Source organism: Typopeltis vanoorti, chromosome 9, assembly GCF_054136105.1.
Source record: "Typopeltis vanoorti isolate ZY-2024b chromosome 9, IOZ_Tvanoo_1.0, whole genome shotgun sequence".
In the NCBI taxonomy this organism is placed as follows: domain Eukaryota; kingdom Metazoa; phylum Arthropoda; class Arachnida; order Uropygi; family Thelyphonidae; genus Typopeltis; species Typopeltis vanoorti.
This window is the reverse complement of record NC_143557.1, coordinates 55,102,201-55,125,576: the sequence shown is the minus strand read 5'-3', so window position 1 is coordinate 55,125,576 and position 23,376 is coordinate 55,102,201. Positions and strand designations below refer to the sequence as shown.

Below are 23,376 nucleotides of genomic sequence, written 5' to 3'. Positions count from 1 at the left end.
ATTCAGCCTTTGGAATACATTCACACATTGATGATGTTATGTATTAGTTAAGATCATCTAGAGGAAGCAGTATTAAATTGTATACCTAGGGTAAGGAGGGTTAATCGGGTAGGAATTATATGGATGAGTAATATCATTAAGCATGAGCTGCAGAAGAAGAAATGTTGGCGTGGGGGGGTGTATATAAAGAGAAAGATGATCAGCAAACTCATGAACAGTACAAAGACTTTGGCAAGGAAGCAAAATCAGATTTTGAGAACAATTTAGCTGAGCAGGCCAAAGGAAATCCCAAAGAGTTCTTTCATTATGTGGCAAGTAACAGGAAGAATGACTGTGGAAGATTAACCTTAATGAGTGATGATGGTCACAAGGTGACAGAAGCAGATAAAATAGTTAAGTTACTTAATGACCACTTTGCAAGGGTATATATCATCCCAGTGAGGTTACTGCTTTAACTTATGTGACAGACACTAATGTGGGAACAGAGGTGGATGAATTGGAGATTCTTAGGATGTTGCAGAATCTCAGTGTAAATACAGCTGTCGGATTAGATGGGATATTAGCTAGGGTTTTGCAAGGATGTACAAGCAAACTGCCTCTGACTAGGCTCTTTAATTTAAGTCTCAGCTCTGGTGGAGTTCTAAGGTGGAAAGAGGATAGAATAATTTCCTTGCATAAGCGAGGTTCTAAGACTGCAGTAACAAATTATAGACCAATTAGTATCTCAGGCGTGGTGATAAAAGTACTAGAAAAATTAGTAAAAAAGAGAATTCAAGAATGGGTAGATAAAAATAATATACTATATGAGGGGAAACATGAAGGGTTGGTCATGCCTTAGTAATTTTACTAACATTTTATTATAGAGTAGCAGCTGAGTTGGATAAGAGAAATGACTGCATGATGATTTTATTGTGGTTCATTGTGGAAAAATATATGTAGATTACTACTAGTGCTGCTGATACTGTGTTTCAATCATATCTTTAATTCTGTGGCTTCAGGGGCAGCTAGCTGCTGGCAAACAACAGTAATTATGTTGTCTACTTCTCTTGTCCTGATAATAAGAGCAGACTCTTGCTATATAAAGAAAAAAGGCTCAAAATACATGACAACACTGAATAATATTAATTAAAAAAAACTAGATTTTATTTATCACAGTGAAAGATGCTAAGTCCCTCCTAGCTGAGGTATCATAAAATACAATTTGAAGTCATTACTCTTGTAAATAATACAACACCAGTAACTGGCACTCTTAGCAAAGCAGTTAGTAGCAGGGAAATTATTCAAAGCAAAAAAGAAATATCCTAATTACAACTTTTGTAGATATGATTCATAAAAAAAAATAATAATAAAATAAAAATTCACCAACGCTAACAAAAGTCATGCTCTCACATCATTCTCATTCAAACAGCTTTAAAAAAAACGAATATATATACTTACACTCTAACAATAGGACTTTCCAGCTGGTTAAATACAGCCTAGCCAACAACACTAAAAGAAAAGTATTGGGTTATTAAAGTGATTTCCTTAGTCTTCAGTTATCATAAAATATTAATACTGCATTATCCAACACCCCCACTTCAAAATGTATATAGTATTCCAAAAATATACAAAATTGACATACCACTTTGAGGGGAGGAGAACATATCTCCCAACAGCCAGAGAAATTGAGACTTCCTGATTATTATTTTGCCAAGATACTACCAGCACCGTCATTTAGTCAGTAGGTCTTTCCCCATCTCCTATATAAATTTTACATGGTACTTTATAAGTCAAATTAAGACCATCACACTCAGCATCAATGAAATTAGTCACTTTTTATGTATCTGCCTTTTCTCATGAATATCCCAGTCACTGAAAGCATTTGTCTTTTGCAAGACAATGCCTTTCCAGTTATGCCATATTTGCTTACATCCTGTTTTGTGTGTGTGTGTGTGGAGGGGGGGGTAGATTACCTACAAAAAGAAGACATGGCCTATTGTCCTTCCAACTTTTATATGGAAAGTTTTGAGTAATGTGCTGTGGATTCTTCTTCTTCTGTGTAAACCCAAGTTTTGTTTTACATATGTTAATAACATATATGTCATTTAGCTCATGACCACTAAACCTTGACGATCTTCACCAGCCACCTAAGAAATAACACAAAGTGTGCGAGTACTTTTGAAACTGAAAGCAGACATATATCCACCTCATAGTACATTTGTATGCTTTCATGACAACATTAAAGAATACTCTCCTCAGGCTCTCTGTCTTCTAGAAATCTAAACCAGCACAACAGAGATTCTTGCACACAAACTCTAACATTAGCACCCTTTAAAACTGAGCAGTAACAAAGAACAAGCACTAAAAATGAAAAAATAATAAAATATTTTAAAATAATAGTTACCCTAAAAAAAGTCAACAAGAATGCACTTATAAAATACATAAAAGTCATACATAAAATACATAAAAGTCAATACATAAAAGTCATTATGAGAGGGTTAAAAGGTAGTATTAAGATACTACCTTATAACCCTTCCCCCTCTCCACACGTAAGAGGAATCTTTATATGGGCTTTAAATTAAAGATGCCAAGAAATTATATTGTTGGTTTAATCCTTTATCCAAGTGAGGACTGGGATTCAGGACTGAGCAACTCGTATATAGAGGCTAATGACTTCACATCACATCACATCACATCAGCAGTAGTCTGTAATGCAAAGCACATATCCTTATGGACATGTATAATACTATGCATTATGGGAAACCCAGATTGGTTTCAACCTTTATTGAGGTCTCATCAATAGAAGCCAGACCCAGAAGTGATACCATAATGCATAGCATTATACATGTTCATAAGGATAAGTGCTTTCATTACGGGTACTAAAGCAAGTGATGTTAAATCATTAGCCTCTATATACAAGTTGTCCAGTCCTGAAGTTACTTCAGGTGCAACCTTTGTTTGCTTACACTTGGATAAAGAATTAAACCAAGAATTTCTTGGCATCTTTAATTTATAGTGTAACCAAGTGGAAAAACTTCCATAACTCACTATTTACACTATTCACCATCTGCTGCCCAGTGATGATACTTTGTGTATATTACTGTATGTGTTCTCTGGCTCATTTTCTGGATGGAGGATGAAAAAACCAATTTTCTGGGAGGAAAAACCCTGCATATATGAGGTGTGGCTATTAAATAACAAGACTGGTTTTCAAAAATGTAGTTTATTATTACAATTGTACAATTGAAAAAGGTAAAAGTGATGGGATATGGATTTTCCAGTATGATCCAGGAACAAAGAGACAATCGATTCACTGGAAAACTCCCACGTCACTGAGAATGAAAAAAGCAAGAATGAGCAAGTCAAAACTGACGGCAATGCTGACCGTTTTTTTTTTTTTTAATATCCATGGCATGGTAATGGGTACCAGGGGATTAGACAGTTACCCAACATTATTACCTTGAGGTTCTGGCCAAGCTAAGAGAACGAGTGAGGAAAAGAGACCTGATCTGTGGAAGAACAATGCTTGGATTCTCCGTCATGACAATGCTCCACAATGCACTGTCTGTAAAGCAGTATTTGGCTGATAAGAAGATCCCAGTGTTGGACCATCCACCTTACTCATCAGGCTTAGCTCCATGTGACTTTTACCCTTTTCCAAAGTTGAAATTTGCATTGAAGAGCACCCATTTTCAGTCAGTAGATGAGGTAAAGGAGAAAACGGCAGCACTACTTAAGCAGATAACCCCAATGACTTGCAGCATTGCTTCCAACAATAGAAAATTTGTATGCAACCGTGTATAGATAGAGGAGGGAAGTATGTTGAAGGGGATAACAAATAAATTGTACAATTGTAATAATAAACCACATTTTTGCAACCAGTCCCTTTATTTAATAATAGCTCCCACCTCGTATATGGGGGCTTTTTCTAATGAAGGTAACGTAGCCGATCTCATATGGAGGTAGCAGGATTTTTCCTCCCAGAAAATTGTTTTTTTCATCCTGCATCCATCCAGCAAATGAGCCAGAGAACACATACAGTAATACACACAAAGTACCATCATTGGGCAGCAGATGGTGATTAGTGTAAATAGTGAGTTTTATGTATGGAGTGTCATCCTCTTTGATGAGTCCTCCTTTGAGGGTGCCATGTATTCATGTGGAAGGCAGAATATCAAGTTAAGTTTGTTGTATTTTAAATTAAACATGGTAGTGGTCTCCATAAATTTTTCCATAATGCAATCTAAGCACCGTATAACAATGAAGGAATGGTATCTCATCTTTAGTTTAAGAAGCTTTATAAATATCTTGTGTCCTTAGCTGGGATTTGAATTTGGATCTTTCCACTTACAAGATATCACACTACTGAATATACTATGAAGGCACATTTTCAAAATAATATTTATATCATTAAAAATATTCAAACACTTTACTTTAAATGTAAAGCTTATCAGTTATATTTGACATTTTCTTAGCCCAATGAGAAAAGAGGATATTTTCAAATACCATTATATGATCCTGATATTCCTTGGCTGAAGTTAGTTACCATTATAGAAAATCTAACATCTCTTTCAAAGCAGATGCACAATCAGATTTCAGTTCAAAAAGATATTGCTTTGCTAAATATCTCCAGATTAGAGAACTCAATTCAGCAGTTTGTTACTTATCAGAGAGGATCTAATGCTAAAAGGTAAGAAAGTTCAGAATTATTGACTGAATTATTTATTATTAATAATAAACATAAAGAAATATTTCTTGTGAGTCTAGTATTCCCATTGTTATCATTTGAAAATGCAAATCATTTGACAATATGGTGTAACAGAACTGATTCAGTAGATGCAAGAATATATAAAAGAATTATTGTTACTATTATTCAGAGCCTCATTGGAGTCACAAGTCTCATTGGGATAGGTCTATCTTAAACAACACAGTCTATCATACAAATTCTTAAGCTAATTCACTATCTACATGCTCAAAACCCTCTTCTCTCAGGCAATCATTCCATGGTATTACCACTCACTATAACAAAAAAGTTTTTTCTTACATTCTTACTTACCACTTCCTTTAACAACTTCCAGGAATGATGTTCTTGGGAGGGTTGATGTTGTTGTTATTATTCATTCTCCTTCTTCTACCATATGAATGGGAATGTGTGTGTGCATGCGTGTGTGTGCGCATGTGTGTGTGCGTGCGTGCGTGCATGCATTAAATGCAGCCAGTGGGGAAGCACTGAGAAACTTAAGTGTTTCAATCTCAAGCTTCATCAGAGATCGTGCTTTGGAAACAGATGTGTGACGACTTCTGTTTTAATTATGGCAATATAGACTGGAATGAAGAGATAGCAACTGGAAGTAAAGAAAATGAGTTTCTTGAGTTTTTGAGGGATAACTACCTCAGACAGTATGTAACAGAGGGCACAAGAGGATTAAGGGTCTTGGATTTGGTCATCTCATCGGAGGATGTAATTATCAATGAGGTATCAAATCATCCACCAATTGGTGAAAGTGACCATGAGGTGATTACTTGGGTGGTTGCCAGCAGTGCAAGGACCCCAGTGAAAAAAGGGTATATGTGGAACTACAAGGGGGGTGATTATGAAGAGCTCAGGAGACAGCTTGCAGGTGTAGCATGGAATGAGGAGTTAGCTGGAAAAGAGATCAATGCAGCTTGGGGGATTTTCAAAAAATATTTAGTGGATGCAATGTCTAAATGTATACCACGGGTGAGAAGGTTAAATAAGTTAGGTGTGAGATGGATGAATAAAGAGATTAAGCATGCAATACAGAGAAAAAGGGCATTGTGGAGGCAGCATAAGAGAAGTGGAAGTAACCAATTTCATGAGTTCTACAAAGACCAGGTAAGGAGAGTGACTTGGTTGGTGAGAGTAGCTAAAGAGAGGTATGAACAGCAGTTAGCTAATGAAGCTAAAAAGAATTCTAGGGAGTACTTTCGATATGTAGCCAGCAAAAGAAAGAATGATTATGGAAGGATGACATTGATTGGAGGAAATGGTATAAAGACAGCTGTTGCAGAATGTGTGGTGGAGATACTTAATGAACAGTTCATAAAGATCTTTCAATCTTGTGAATGTGACTTCATGGAGAGATTAAGAGCAGTTGATGATGGGGAGGAGAGACTGACTGTAAGTGAGGAAGAGGTGTTTGGGGAGTTGAGTAAACTAGATGTAAATAAGGCTGTGGGACTTGATAATATATCACCGCGTATTCTGAAGGAATGTGCCAGAGAGTTGACACCTGCCTTGACATATTTTTTTAATACGAGTCTTGCACTTGGTCAAATCCCTAAAGAGTGGAAGGAGGGCAAGATTGTGCCACTTCATAAAGGAGGTGATCGAACTCAAGCATCAAACTATAGGCCTATCTGTGTGTCAGGTGTTGTGGTTAAGTTGTTGGAGAAGCTTGTGAGAACTAGGATCCAGAGTTGGGTTGACAACAATGGTATAATCTTTGATGGACAGCATGGATTTGCTAAAGGGAGGTCGTGTTTTAGTAATCTACTTACTTATTACAATAAAGTGACTACTTCCTTGGACAGAGGAGAAGGATACACAGTAATATATTTGGATTTTGCAAAAGCTTTTGATAGAGTACCTCATGATAAGTTGACAGTCAAACTAGAGCAGATGGGGTTGGATATTAGATTAGTGCATTGGATTGGAGACTGGCTATCTGATAGGTATCAACAAGTTGTGTATGGGGGTGCAATATCCAGGAAAAGGAAAGTCACTAGTGGAGTGCCTCAGGGATCTGTTTTAGGGCCATTACTATTTAACTTGTATATTAATGATATTGGCAAAGATTTGGATGGAGATATTCAGTTGTTTGCAGATGATGCAAAGTTGGGACGAACCATAAAGAGTAGTGAAGATGTTGTGGTCTTGCAAGAAGACTTGAATAAATTGAGTGATTAGGCAAGCAAATGGGGATGTGAGTTCAATGTTGCAAAATGTAAGGTTTTAAAATTTGGAAAACAAAGATGGGATGCAGAATTTATGCTTGGTAAGAATATATTGTTGGAAGTAGAGGAAATAAGAGATCTGGGAGTGATAGTGGATAAGGATCTAAAATTTAGGGGACACATCGCCAAAATTGTGAAGACAACACAAAGACTTCTGGGAATGATGAGGAGGACACTGACGTGTAGAAGTAGGGAGATTCTTGTTCCATTGTATAAGGCTTTGATTAGGCCACACATGGACTATTGTGCCCAGATTTGGTCACCTGGTTTTCAGAAGGATGAAGAGATGTTGGAAAGGGTCCAAAGGCGACTGACTAAGGTAGTTTCTGACCTCTGGAATGTCGAGTATGAGGAAAGATTGAAAAGATGTAATTTGCAGAGTCTAGTGGAGAGAAGGAAGAGGGGAGATATGATAGAGACCTACAAGTTGGTAAGGGGTTGTTATAGGATCAATGGTGGAGAAGTTCTACAGAGAATAGTGGGAGATCAGGGGAGAACCAGAGGTCATGCCTGGAAACTGTATAAAGAGGGTGTGAGTAGGGGAGTGAGAGGCAGGTTTTTTTCGTGCAGAGTTGTGAATGATTGGAATGCCTTGCCTGAGAGTGTGGTGTCTGCAAGGAGTTTGAATGTGTTTAAGACCCGGTATGATGAGATGTGTGTGAGATAAAAGGACCTCCTAGATGAGTCTTTGACTCCATGAGGTTTTGTTTAATAATAATAATAATAATAATAATATAACAGTAATGTATTAGAGGGTGAAGAAAATGTGAAAGATGTGTCAGTGGATTTGACTTTGGGCAATATGCTAAAGAAGATGTTTGTATGATGGCCATGAGGATGTGAGTGAATATCAGGTGAAAGATAGATCTGTGGAAGAGAGAAATAGAACTGCTTAGAAAGGAGGCGGGAGGCATAAAGACTGCAGGAGGGTGAATGAAGTGATTAAGAGACTACAGCAGTTAGCTAGTGCAAAGAGAATGATAGTAGGTGTGAGAGAAGGACGTAAGAGAGCAAGCGAGAGAAACGAAAGAAAGTGGAAGATACAGCAAAAGGAAGATAAGAAAATGGAAGAGACAGGGAAAGGAAGGCAAGAAATTGGAGAATGTTGAGAGAGCATGGGAACAAGGGATAGAGAGAGAGAGAGAGAGAGAGAGATGAGAGGAAGAAGGGAAAGTGTGAGAAAAAAGGAAAGAGAGAGTGGAAGTAGAAAGGGTCAGAGCTACCAGCAAGAAAAGAATGAATGAAGGTGTTCAGAATCTTTTCTTTTAGTGTTACACGGTGATCAGTATTCATTTTAGACAAATTATGGACTCTACAACCGTGTTATAAATAACTATTTTAATTTCCCAACGTTTCGACCTTCATATTAATGTCATCATCTGGAGTATACACATATATACAGAGACAAGCTGAATTACATTTCACACAGTATGCTAAAGAGACAATGATTTGATCAACAGTTATTCTACTGGCACGATCTCTAGTGAAAATAGAATAAAATAAAAATAAAATAAAAATAAAATAAAATAAAAAAAAAAATAAATTAATTAATTACTTTAAAAATAAACTACTTCAAAGCTATATTCTATTTAAGATAACATCAGAGAAACATTCTTTCATATAGATAGTATTCTTACAGTAACAATGATGTCCTAATTTAACATGGCAATTGTTATATTAGGTTTAAGATTGTGAATTACCTATGGTCCTATTTTTAGTTAACTCTTAGGAAGAAAGGTTAAGTGGGTAGAATATGTGCCTTTCATATTCTTGGGATTTTTAGACCATCATTATTGTTAAGATTAGGGTGGTTGATAAGAATCTCACAGGCTTCCTTAAATTTATACCATGTTTTGGTGTGATGTAAACAACAGGTGCTTTTCCAGTCAATTCTGTATAAAGTGTTCAGTGCATGATCATAAAAGCCTGCTTCACCATAGTTATTATATTTAATGTGTCATATTTATTATGTTCCTTTTGTCCTATAGGAATTGTGCATCCTGCTTATGTATATATATTGGCCAGTATGTGTCGGTTTCCGATAAACAGTGAAGGAAAGCCAGAAGGAAGACGTGTGACAAGTGTTATTCACCTTCCTTCTGGACTCTACAACCGTGTTATAAATAGCTATTTTAATTTCCCAATATTTCGACCTTCATATTAAGGTAATTATCTGGAGTACACACATATATACAGAGACAAGCTGAATTACACAGCTTGTTTCTGTGTAATTTTGGGTTTTAAAGGAGAGGAATGTAGTAGAGTATGTTCTTCAAAATATTCCATATAGTAGTTAGCAATGGGGGGTGGGAATAATGGTGAGCCCAAGGCTGTGCATTCTTTTTGTAGGTAGAAAGCATTTTGCCACACAAAATAACCAGAACGTAATACATTTACAAAGAGTGCCATGATATTGAGAAGGAGTTTGTATTCCCTCTCAATTCCCTGTAAAAGATGGGTTGTGTCATTGATTGGGACATTCGTAAAGAGGGCAGAGATGTCAAAACTGACTAATAAATCATCTTTTTCTAATGTAATGTCTTTGATTATGTTTATAAAGTGTTGTGTGTTTTTAATATAGAAGGGGGAATGACCTACCAACTCCTTGAGTGTTGGCGCTGATTTTTTGGCTAGGTGATAATTAGGGCTATCTGTACTTTCAACTATCAGCCAGAGTGGTGTGTTTTATTTGCGAATCTTTGGTAGACTGTAAATTCTCGGAGAACGAGCATAGTGAAGAAGTAATTTTTTGACTGTATCTTCGGGCCACGTAGTGACTGATTTAAATAGCTTCTCTGTTTTCTTTTTTATTTTATTGGTTGGGTCATAGTTAAGAAGTTGATAGGTACTGTTGTCTGAGACTATCAGATTCATTTTTGTCTAAATATGTGGTTTGATTTAGAATAACTGTGGCTCTGCCTTTATCGATAGGCTCTAGTAATTACGATGTATGGATTTGAATTTAGTGATTTCACCACTATTAATTTGTGTTTCGTTAAGTTGCTCGTTATTGTTTTCTTATACTTTACATTTAAAATGTTAGTGGTTTCTAAACGTATTTTATCTACTGTGGTAGTTGGGATGAATCTCAGTTGGCCAAGTGGTTAGCGTATTCGCTCTCCAGCCAAAAGGCTGCGGGTTCAAAACCCGCCGTGGGCATGGATGTTTGACATTGTCTGTAAAAAATACTAATCGTTGTGGTCAGCGGTAGATTGCATTGGTGTAGACGATGAACATGGTGGAGACTGAGAGTTGTGGAGTGGGTGCCCTCCCTCAATGAGTCCTTGAACTCCCTGGAGGTGCTATGTAATAATAATAATAATAATCTTAAGCCTCTTTCAATATTATAAATCAAATCCAGTTTGTTAATCGATCTGGGTGCTATAGCAAAGTTTAAACCTTTGCTGAGTAGTGAGAATTCAGCTTTGTTTAAGGCGTTGTTCGATAGGTTTGGATAGGTTGAACATGTGACTGTTAGCTGAAGGCAATTGGTGGCTCCTGTTGTTTCTTGCTTCTGGTTGGTTGTTGTTATCACTGGCTTGTGGTTGGATGTTTTTGTTCACAGCGAAGAAATTCAAATATGTCTATTGGTTTTCTGAATATTGTTGATCTTTTAATGTAAGAAATTTGGATATGAGATTTTCTTTCTTTGTTTGAAGGATATGGTTTGCTGAATTGTCCATAATCCTCTTGAGGATAACCCAAATATCTGAGTTCAAGTAACTTGACAGTTCAGATTTAAAATTTTTTACCTGGTTTTGAGTAAAAGCCGAGTTTTTTCGAGTAGTCTGGATCTGTTCTCTGACTAATGCTTTCTCCATACGGTGGTATATTCCATGTGCCTTGTACCTGACACATACCGGCCAATATATACACATAAACTCCTACCACCATCAACACAAAAACTAGATGTCATTAATACTCTAAAAAACAGGGCTTGAATATTTACTCCAATGAACAAGTGCTTAAAGATGAATTTAAAGTTATCAGCAGTACTTTCCTAAAAAATGGTTATAGCCAAAATATGATCAACAAAATTCTCTACAAGACCTCACTTAAAAACAAAGATAAACTAGACTACAATAAAACTGTAACCATTCCATACATTAAAGGTACATCAGACAAAATAAACAGAATACTACAGAAATACAACCTTAAAGCCACCTTTAAACCTCCTGCAAAATTAAAGAGCTTACTCAACTAATCCAAAGACCCACTCCTTCTGCTGGTCTACCCTGGAGTATTCCATATTTATTGCACCTGTAATCTACCCTATAAAGGGGAAATAGGATGCACAATTCCTATCAGACAAAAGGAACATAAACGACACATTAAATGTAATAAGCACCTGTTGTTTACATCACACCAAAACATGGTACGTGTAAATTTAAGGAAGCCTGTGGGATTCTTATCAACCATCCTAATCTTAACAATAATGATGGTCTAAAAATTCCAAGAATATGAAAAGTACATATTCTACCCACTTAACCTTTCTCCCTAAGAGTTAACTATAAATAGGACTATAGGTAATTCAGAATCTTAAACCTAATATAACAATTGTTATGTTAAATTAGGACATCATTGTTACTATAAGAATACTATCTATATGAAAGAATGTTTCTCTGATTATCTTAAATAGAATATACCTTTGATATAGTTTTTTTAATTAATTAATTTTTATTTTTATTTTATTTTTTATTTTATTCTATTTTCACTAGAGGTCATGCCAGTAGAATAACTGTTGATCAGATCATTGTCTCTTTAGCAAACTGTTTGAAATGTAATTCGGCTTGTCTCTGTATATATATATATGTATACTCCAGATGATGGCCTTAATATGATGGTTGAAATGTTGGGAAATTAAAATACTGTAGTTATTTATAACACGGTTGTAGAGTCTATAATTTGTTTAAAAAGGAAGCTGTTTAGAGTGTCATCATATATGATGATTTGATGATTCAAGGTTTGAGAGTAGAGTGCCAGAAGAAATGATAGAGAGTGTGAAAATGGCAATGAAGTGAGGTGAAAGGGTAGATGACATGATAGTTATGGTTGGAACGAATGATCTGCAAGGTTGTGTGAATCATGTAGTGCAAGATTTGAGCTTGATGTTAGGGATAGTTCAGCAGAAATGTGTCTGAGGAAAGATGGAGTGTGTTGAATTGTATGATAATGCAGAGTGGAGTATAAGAGCGGTGATAATGAATGAAATGATAGTGAGAATTCGTAGGAATAGAGGTCTAGAATATTGGATGGGTGGAGTATGTTTGGGGAGAGAAGAGAGCTTTATGCAAGAGAGAGTTTAAATTTGAATGCAGAAGGATGCAGGCATTTAGAGAGTTGTTTTCTGTGAAAGTGAGTTGGGACAGGGAAACTAGAATTGAACAGATGGAATGTAGCAGGAGTGGCCTCATGTGGGATAGTGGCTTGAGAAATGTGAGAAATAAAGAGAATGAGTTTGTGGCATTGATTGACTATCTCCAAAGGTTGTTGATCTTAGTGAAATTTGATTAACTGAGAAGGATGTTATAACAGGAATAGAAATTAAAGGGTATAACATATTTCAGCAGGATATGGTGGTGGTGGATGTTACTACTTATGATAAGAGATGAATTGTGTCCCCCCCCCCCCCTCAGTGTTGTGGAGATTCACAGCAGAAATAGCACCAATGGCTTTGAGAGTATATGGTGCGAGATAGATGTTTATAAGACAAGATATTTAGTGGGATGTTGCTACAGACCAAGTAATATAGACAGTGATGAGCAGGAAATGTTTTTGAAAATTAGTTTGGCAAGTGCAAAGCGAGTGATCATTATGGAAGACTTCACTATAGTCATATAACCTAAGTAGAGGAGACAGCATGTGGTAATAACAGAACTGAATTTTTAGATTTCTTGAGGGACAACTGTCTTAGGCAGCATGTGGTGAGGGAACAGGCGGATCAAGAGTTTTGGATTTGGTCATAGCATCAGAGGATTGTATTGTGACTGCAATGTCATACTTGCTCTCCGTTGGTGAGAGTGATGACCATGTAGTCTTGACTTTGAGGAGGAATAGACATGTGGAGGTATCAAAACAGAAGTAATTTATGTGGAATTATAAGAGAGGTCAGTAGTGCATGAGAGATACTTTAGAAAAAAAATTATTGACTACATTATACTACATGGACGATAAGAGAAATAAAAGAGGAATTGTAGATAAAAAAAGAGATTATGGAAAGATATAAAAAAGCGATGTGTAGAACAGTAGCATGAGGAATATATTGCTCAAGCTAGGAAAGTGACTAGTGTTGTAAGGATAGACAAATTAGAATATGAGAGGAGACTGATGTTGCATTCCAAAGGAGTTTTTGCTATGCAGCAAAAGGAGTAAAAAGGAGTATAGGAGTAAAAATTGATTATGGATGGGTTTCCTTGCTGGATGGAGATGGGAATTGGGTGACCAATGCGGATGACATAGGTTCGCTAGTTAATGATCACTTTATTGGAGTGTTCCATTCTGGTACAACAGCTTTATTCCTAGAAGAAAATGAGTGGTGACATGTTAGAAGTGAATGAAAAAGTTGTATTTCAAATACAGAGTGTGGCAAATGTCAATAAGGCATGAGGACTAGATGGAATTTCACCGTATATTATAAGGGAACCTGCTATGGAACTGACTATGCATTTAACTTGGCCATTAAATGGCCAAGTTAAATGCATAGTCAGTTCCATAGTCAGTTCCATGAAAGTCTTGCAATGGAACAGGTTCCTGGAGCATGGAAGGAGGGTAAGATAGTGTCAGTGCATAAAGGTTGTGGTAGAGAGCAGATATCAGACTATAGGACTGTTTGTATTTTTTCTATAGTTGTTAAGATTCTGTAAAAATTGGTAAGGACTTGTATTCAGAATTGGACAGATGAGGGTAAGACATACACTGTCAATGTTTTGGATTTTTGAAATGCAGTTCATTATTTTTTTATCATAGTTTTTCATGTATTTATTATTTGCAGTAGCATATCTTTTAGAACATGGACTTGTTCCATTTTCAGGCATTTCATATAAATATCTTTTATTAATTCTAATTCTATTTTTGTATATTTTAACATTGCATCCAATGATAATCCAGGTGAAGTATAATACCATGCAGGATCTAATTTATAATTTTGTAAACAAACATCTCTAAAATTTTCAAATACAGTAGCTAATAGCAATACATCAGTTTAAATTCTTTCAAATCTATGTTTTCATGTTTATAATCTTCATCCTGTTGCCATATTCATTTTAATTACTATACAATTTATCCTTAGGAGGTAATGTTGTTTCATTGCTTCTTTCAAATCTATCCACATATTCATAAGGGTCAATTTCTTTTATTAATCAACAAATAATATTAGTGTTAGCAGTATTTGCAAGCTTCAGCAGAGTCCAAAAACCCATTGCGGGAAATCAGTCACTCAAAGACCACAATAACTATCACACCTTGCCTTGAAGAAATTCAGCACTGGGGCATAAAACTCAACTTTTTTCTAATTACTGAATATAATATTACTTCCAGGCTTCCATGGAGCCCAAAGCCTCATTGTGGAAGGTCAAACACTCAGAGACCAGAAGACATTAGCGCTGGAGCACTCATTACTCACTCAGCTATGCAAAAAATGTCCTTTTAATTTTTTTCTTGCTCATATGATCTTTATACAGTTTCAGTATTATTATTATTATTATTATTATTATTATTATTATTATTATTATTATTATTACCACCACCACAAGACCTCATGGAGTCAAAGACTCATCTGGGAGGTCCTTCAATGTCACACACAGCTCATCATACCTTGTCTTAAACACACTCAAACTCCTTGCAGACACCACACTCTCAGGCAAGGCATTCCAATCATTTACAACTCTGCACGAAAAAAACCTGCCTCTCACTCCCCTACTCACACCCTCTTTATACACTTTCCAGGGATGACCTCTGGTTCTCCCCCTATCTCCCACTATTCTCTGTAGAACTTCTCCACCATTGATCCTATAACAACCCCTTACCAATTTGTAGGTCTCTATCATATCTCCCCTCTTCCTCCTGTCCACCAGACTCTGCAAATTACATCTTCTAAATCTTTCCTCATACTTGACATTCCAGAGGTTAGAGACTATCTTAGTCAGTCGATTCTAGACCCTCTCCAACATCTCTTCATCCTTCTGAAAACCAGGTGACCAAATCTGGGCACAATAGTTCATGTGTGGCCTAATCAAAGCCTTTTACAATGAAACAAGAATTTCCTTACTTCTACACGTCAGTGTCCTCTGCATTATTCCCAGAAGCCTTTGTGTTGTCTTCACAATTTTGGCTATGTTTAACCTAAATTTCAGATCCTTATCCAGTATTACCCCCAGATTTCTTATTTCGTCCACCTCCAACAATATATCCTCACCACGTATAAATTCTGCATCCCATCTGTGTTTTCCAAATTTTAAAACCTTACATTTTGCAACATTGAACTCACATCCCCATTTGCTTGCCTAATCACTCAATTTATTCAAGTCTTCTTGCAAGGCCACAACATCTTCACTACACTTTATGGTTCGTCCCTACTTTGCATCAACTGCAAACAACTGAATATCTCCATTCAAATCATCGCCAATATCATTAATATACAAGTTAAATAGTAATGGCCCTAAAACAGATCCCTGAGGCACTCCACTAGTGACGTTCCTTTTCCTGGATATTGTACCCCCATACACAACTTGTTGATACCTATCAGATAGCCAGTCTTCAATCCAATGCACTAATCTAATATCCAACCCCATCTGCTCTAGTTTGACTGTCAACTTATCATGTGGTACTCTATCAAAAGCCTTTGTGAAATCCAAGTATATTACTGTATATCCTTCTCCTAGGTCCAAGGAAGCAGTCACTTTATTGTAATAAGTAAGTAGATTACTAAAACATGACTTCCCTTTAGCAAATCCAGGCTGTCCATCAAAGATAATATCATTGCTGTCAACCCAACTCTGGATCCTAGTTCTCACAAGCTTCTCAAACAACTTAACCACAACACCTGACACATAGATAGGCCTATAGTTTGATGCTTGAGTTTGATCACCTCCTTAATAAAGTGGCACAATCTTGCCCTCCTTCCACTCCTTAGGAACTTGACCAAGTGCAAGATTCGTATTAAAAAAATATGTCAAGGCAGGTGTCAACTCTCTGGCACATTCCTTCAGAATACGCGGTGATATATTACCAAGTCCTACAGCCTTATTTACATCTAGTTTACTTAACTCCCCAAACACCTCTTGGTCACTTACCGTCAGTCTCACCTCCTCATCATCAACCGCTCTCAATCTCTCCATAAATTCACATTCACAAGATTGAAAGATCTTTACGAACTGCTCATTAAGTATCTCCACAACACATTCTGCAGCAGCTGTCTTTATACCATTTCATCCAATCAATGTCATCCTTCCATAATCATTCTTTCTTTTGCTGGCTACATATCGAAAGAACTCCTTAGGATTCTTTTTGGCTTCATTAGCTTACTGCTGTTCATACCTCACTTTAGCTACCCTCACCAACCAAGTCATCTGCCTTGCCTGGTCTTTGTAGTCCTCATGGAATTGGTTATTTCCACTTCTCTTATGCTGCCTCCACAATGCCCTTTTTCTCTGTATCTCATGCTTAATCTCTTTATTCATCCATCTCACATCTACCTTATTTAACCTTCTCACCCTTGGAATACATTTAGACATTGCATCTACTAGATAGTTTTTGAAAATCCCCCAAGCTGCATTGATCTCTTTTCCAGCTAACTCCTCATTCCATGCTACACTCATAAGCTGTCTCCTGAGCTCTTTATAATCACTCCCCCCACCCTGTAGTTCCACATATACCCTTTTCTCACATAGGTCCTCACACTGCTGGCTACCACCCAGGTAATCAACTCATGGTCACTCTCACCAATTGGTGGATGATTTGACACCTCATTTATAATTACATCCTCTGATGAGATGACCAAATCCAAGACCCTCAATCCTCGTGTGCCCTCTGTGACATACTGTCTGAGGTAGTTATCCCTCAAAAACTCAAGAAACTGATTTTCTTTGCTTCTAGTTGCTATCTCATTATTCCAGTCTATATTGTCATAATTATAGTCGCCGATTATGATCACCCTTTTCTTATTTGCTTGGCTAATTTGATTATACATTTCATTATCACCATCATCCACATTACCTTATCTGTAACCACATCCAACCAAATATTTGATTCCATTCACCTCTATCTCACACCATACTGCCTCAAAATCACTGGCACTATTTCCCTCTTACATCTCTACTTTGTATGGACATAACTCTTTCTCTATCATCAATAGCACTCCCCCTCCCATTTTACCCCTTCTATTGTCATGAAACACATCATACCCTTCCATCTCTATTCCTGTCAGGATGTCGTCCTGTTCCAACCATGTCTCACTTATTCCGACAATCTTTGGGTGAACAGATGCAATTAGTGCAACCATTTCATCTGCCTTGTTTCTTATACTTCTAGCATTTATATACAAACACAACAGCTCATTTCTGGAGCTACAGCTAATTCCACCAATACCACTCACTCGATGTGATCTCTCCATGCTCGACTGGGGCCATTTTCCTTTCTGCCCATTCATTCTAGAACTCTCCCCAATTCCAACTGTTTCCTCTTGATCCCAGGTCATCCCATTCCTTTCCTGTCTACACATGCTCTCACCTCCTCTTGGAGCATCCATCCTTCTCATGCTGTGTACCCATGTCCACCCTGAGCCTCCCTGTTTCCCTGCTCCTCTTGCACACCATATCTGTCATTTTCTATACTCATCACACTCACTTCCCCATTCATAACCACCTCTTCAATCTCTCCTGTCTTACTCTCCTGCTCTTCCACATCACTTCCCGCTTGATCTGATTCATTCTCTGTACTCACTTCTCTACCTTCCAGCAGCAGTCTCTCCAAGCGGCTCACATCATAACCACTCAAATGCAGTTCATCGCTCCCATACAGTTAACTTCATCCTTCAAACTCATTCCACACATTAACAAACTGGACTCCCATCTCCTCACACATTTCAGCCAGCATATCATTCATAATCCTTACTCTCTGCCTCATCTCACCACAGTCATACCTAGGCAACATGCTCATTACCCTTCCTGTCACACCATTCTCTTTTATCCTTCTAAGCAGCCTCCTGATTTCCATTTTCACGTGCTCTTTGTTCTCTGTCAAATCATTCTTTCGTCAAATCACTCCTTTACTTGTTTCCTCCTCATATCCAATGCCTCAATCACTCTACTCATTTTACCACCTGGAAAACATATCTTATGCATCCTGTCATCCAGCACACCTTTAATAATAGAGTCGCCATACATAGCCACTCGCTCATCTTTTGTTAACTCTTTCATGCCATCAAGATTTGTTTTAATAGTTTTTACCCGAATTTTCTTAATTTAATTCCACATCCATTTCATCTCTTGCCTCATTCAATCCAATTCAACTTCCGAATCTTGTGTCACATTCTCTCTATCATCCAGTCTTTCTAATTTTCTAACTCTCCCCACCCACCTCTTCTCACTTTCACTCTCATTTATCTTTCTGTGTTTCTGTACTTTTGGTCCAACATGCATCCAACTTTCGCTATCATTTATTCTTTAGATTTTTTCCCACTTTAGATTCCTGCATCATGCCACTTCCGGTTTCATTCGTTCTCTCAATTTCGTTTCCTTCTGCCACTCTCGCCTCACTTTCGTCCTTTTTAACAGCCTTACGGTTTTCAGATCACTCATTTACTTTTTTACTGATTTTTTAAAATTTTTTTGCCCCTTTTCACTCTATCCTTTTCTTTTGAACATGCAATCATTTTCCCCATGACATTCTCACTACTAACTTTCTGTCATCAATTTCATCGTTCTGGTCACACTTCGCACACACACACACACACACACCCTCCTTCCATCCGCCCTAAACATCCATAAATCATTTATGTAATCGAAAGAATACATATAGCACACCTCACACTTAATGAAACGACTAAAGTCTAAGTTAAAGTCATGGAATGACAAAGCCTGCCATGTTTAATCTACCGGTTAGCACTCTGAAGTCTAATAATAACAACGAATTCGTAATTAAGTTTGATCAAAACAAAATCCCCCACACTAATAATAATGGTAGCGCACAACTTTTACAGCAGCTCTTACTCAAGCAAACACTCATATATATACTTAATTATTCCAAGAATAACATCTCAATCTGGAACACTTCTTACACATGTCTGTCAAGCTTGACTCATGAGCGCCCTCTGTGACCTCTTATTCTTCCATCACCCATTATCTTATGCAATAAATTACCTCTATCTATCTGACAGGCTGGTAAACTCCTCTCATGAACTTATATCTGTCAATTCACTTGTCCTCCTACAGTCTACCAAGCTCTGCACACAACAATTCCTTAATATGTTCTCAACCCAACATTCTAGAGTCATGAGACAGTTTTTCTTATTCTCCTCTGCACTCTGATCTTTCCTTATCACCTTTAGCAAGGTGATTAGATCTGTGCATAAAAATCTAAATGAGGCCTGATTAGTGTCTTATGCAGAGGAACTATCACCTCTCTATTCATACTCAATAATGTCCTTTGTAGAAGCAATTTTCTGGATTACAACATTCATGATCTGTATTCCCTGAATCACACTGCTAACTCATTTTATTAACATCAGAGTTGCTTAAGCACTTTCATTCTTGAACTGTCAGTCTTCTGTCATCTTCCCTGTTGTTATTCAACACTACTCCTAACTATTCCCCCTCATGCACACAGCAAAATGAAATACTCATTAAACATTTCCACTACATCTTCAGCAGATGTGACCGACATGTTCCATCTCCAGCAGCAAAAGTCAGTCTCCTATATTCACTTTTTCTTCTACAGTTAGTGGCATAACTATAGAATTCTCTAGGATTTTCCTTGAGAATTCTACAATTTCCTTTCATATGCCAAGTTTTCCTTCCTCACCTATGCATGTCACCTACCTAGTGTACATCTTATACTTGTGCTATCGAGAGCTACCCTGCCTTTGACAACATACTTCAGAACATCTCCTCCATGGGATCCTCTTTGTCAGAAGCTCCTGAATAATTCAATTAACTCATCTGTTTCACCTTACCTTATTTATTTTCCTAACCTTAGGAATACAATCGGATATTGCCATAAGGAATGGATTTCAGGCATTAATGATTTATCTTCACTTTAATTGATTAAGCCAAGGTAGATCATCTGTCTGTGTCCTTAATTTATCATAGTCTTCACAATAAGTGTTTCAAAGACTGCACATTCATGTGGCACGATGTGATGACCAAAAACTAAAATCACGGCATTATATGTTCAGTTAATGGTTGTATTGTATGGAATGGCCTTCTGCAATGAGTTCTTTAACTCTTTGAGGTATCACTTAATAATAATAATAATAATAATAATAATAATAATAATAATAATTTGCCATAATTTTAAACTTTCAGGGTAACTGAAGTGGTGCTTGGAATTATCCGGGTTGCTGATATGATGACTGGAAGCAAGTTATCCCGTGCAGCAATATATTCACCTTTACCTGAAGTAGCAAGGGAAATCAATAGTTTTCTTGGATCAGGTGAGGTTTATTAACATGTTTGCAGTTAATAATAGGACGTAGGGAGAAGTAGCTTCATTTTCTTTGTCACTTGGATATCAAGAAGAAAAGTACCATAAACATAACATTTAAGATAATAAATAGAAGTGAAAAAAAATAAAAGGTTTAAATTTCAGTTTTTAATTGATAGCAGTGACCATTAATTTTGTCCTAAATTTCAGTAGTGGTAGGTCAAATCTCAAAACAAATTGTGATCAGACTAGCAAACCTCTTCCACATTCAGAACAACCCTGAGATCATTTGTTAATGATTTTGACTTTTATGTAATAATAATTATCGTATGATGATACAACAGCCATGGGTCTCCTTTACGGGGAGGTAAAGGGGACTCACGGCACCATCTCAGCCCCCCCAAATTTTATCCGGGCTTGGAACCAGCATATCTGACAAATCAGGCCTATGGCTGGGTCAGTATTCCTGACTGTAATCCATATGTGTTCACGGGACTGGTTTGCCTGCTTGCAGGATGAAAATCCCCAGATAAACTGACGGAAAAAATCCTGCTGTTCACGCCCATGACCGACTAACTTGGCTATGACTGAGGAAGATCCTTAAGGTCCTCACATCATCGACGGAAATCGAACCTAGAACACTCCTTCTGCAGGCATATGGTTGCGAAGCACATAGCCACTAGGCTAGCCGCATGGACTGACTTTTAGGTATTAATTTTATATCAGATATTTTAATTGAATATTACAATCTATAAGTAGTGTACTTAGATATACAGGAATGTATAACATGCACACGCTTCTGCGTGCACACACACACACACACACACACACACACACACACACACACACACACACACACACACACACACACATGAAAAAGAGTACAGTAATCCATTTAAATTGTAACAGACAAAATACCTAAGGTTCTAATTTAGGACCATTTAATGTTGTATAGCAGATGTTCTCTTAAGAGGCCCCCATTTTGGCAGAATAATGCAGTGCCATATTAGATGTTAGGAGAATGTTTCATAACCAACTCTAAAAATAGTCTGTCTGAATATAACAACTTCTCTATAACACATTGGTTTTCTCCCATCTTATCCTTTGTGAAGGGATATCCAAAGTATAGTCTACCAGTCCTTACTGTAATGTTGGTAGTGACTTTATTTCTTGTATTCTCCAAATCAAATGTTAATAGATCTTTCTGTCTATTCACAGTAAGCCAAGTTACAATCATAGATCACTTCATACACTCCAGGATGTAATCAAGGATGGAGTTTGTTCTTTTATGTGCAGAGTTGCTAATTCGAAGTATAGCTTGAATATTTGAACCAAATCAACACAGGTGAACCATAGCACATTAATTACACCATCTTGGATAAATAAATAGTATTTAAACATGCAACATAAGTATCCTGAATAATGAAAAAAATACTCGAAGATATACTGCACTCAGTTGCATACAAATACAATATACAATATCATGTGCTTACATCACATAAAAACCAATCAGAACTTCCACTACTAGAGTACGCTATGTATGAATAAGTAGAAAATGCATGTATTATTGCTTATCAGGAAAGATTTAAAACAGGAACTGCAAGTGAAAAAGAGGTTATGGAAGAGATAGGAGGGTTGTCTGAAAAGTTCTCGGCCTCAACCATAGATGGAACATTACCAACATGATTTTTTTTTCTAAGTTAGTATCTCTGTGATAAGCATCCATGTGAAATTGCATGTCATTCTATCAAGTAGTTCGTTTTATACAGCTGTCTGCAGCAAAAGTGTTGTCTGTATCCCATGAAATGGATAAAATTGAATATCGTGCAGTTATAAAAAATTCATTGTAAAAGAGGGTTTAATGGCAAAAGAATTCATTTGAAGTTCATAAACGTTTATGGGCACTCTTCTCCTTCATTTTCAACAATTAAGAAATGGGCTCCCGAGTTGAAACATGGCTGTAGCAGCCTTGAAGATGATCCAGTTGAAAGACGTCCAAAAAAGTGTAACAACACCAGAAATCATTGATGAAGTTCATGATATGGTATTGGATGACTGGCAAGTCAAAGTGCGTGAAATTGCTGATACTATAGGCATTTCACAAGACCGTGTAGGATATATTTTGCATGAAGAATTGCAAATGAAAAAGCTTTGCGCAAGATGGGTGCTGGACTTGCTCACAGCAAATCAAAAACTCACTCGCATGAAAATTCTCTGAACAGTGCTTGGAGCATTTTAACAAGAATAAAACTGATTTTGTGTGTCAATTTATACTATGGATGAGACTTGGATTCGCTGTTCCACTAGAATCCAAACAGCAGTCAAAGAAGTGGACAGAAGCCGGTTTTTCAGTGTCAAAGAAGACAAAATCGGTTCCATCAGCAAGTAAGTTCATGGCATCGGTGTTTTGGGATGCTAAAACACATTTTGTTTATTAATTATCTTGAAAAGGGTAATACAATAACCGGCGGTTATTATTCTGATCCTTTAATCAGACTAGATGAAAAAATTCGTGAGAAAAGACCCTGTTTGCAGAAGAAAAACATCACCTTTCATCAGGACAATTCACCTGCCCACAAAGGCGTTTTAGCAATAGGAAAATTAAGGGATCTGTACTATGAATTGTTGGAACATCCACCCCTTTCCTCAGATTTTGCTCCCTCTGGCTTCTGTCTCTTCCCAAAGCTAAAACTCTTCTTCACTGGTCAGCGTTTTTCTTTGAATCAAGAGGTGACTGCAGCTGTAGAGAGGTATTTTGCAGATCTTTCTGAGAACCACTAC

At 37.0% G+C, this 23,376-nt stretch overlaps 1 protein-coding gene across 1 annotated transcript in view; it reads left to right on the top strand.

Moving 5' to 3' along the window:
• Positions 1–3,910: 3,910 nt before the first annotated feature.
• LOC150103058 (uncharacterized) overlaps positions 3,911–23,376 on the top strand; it is a 209,434-nt gene continuing 189,968 nt past the window's right edge. The window contains exons 1-3 of the mRNA XM_090398069.1: positions 3,911–3,916; positions 4,455–4,669; positions 20,478–20,605. Coding sequence (XP_090254195.1) covers positions 3,911–3,916; positions 4,455–4,669; positions 20,478–20,605 — 349 coding nt within the window. The remainder of the gene's footprint in view (positions 3,917–4,454; positions 4,670–20,477; positions 20,606–23,376) is intronic.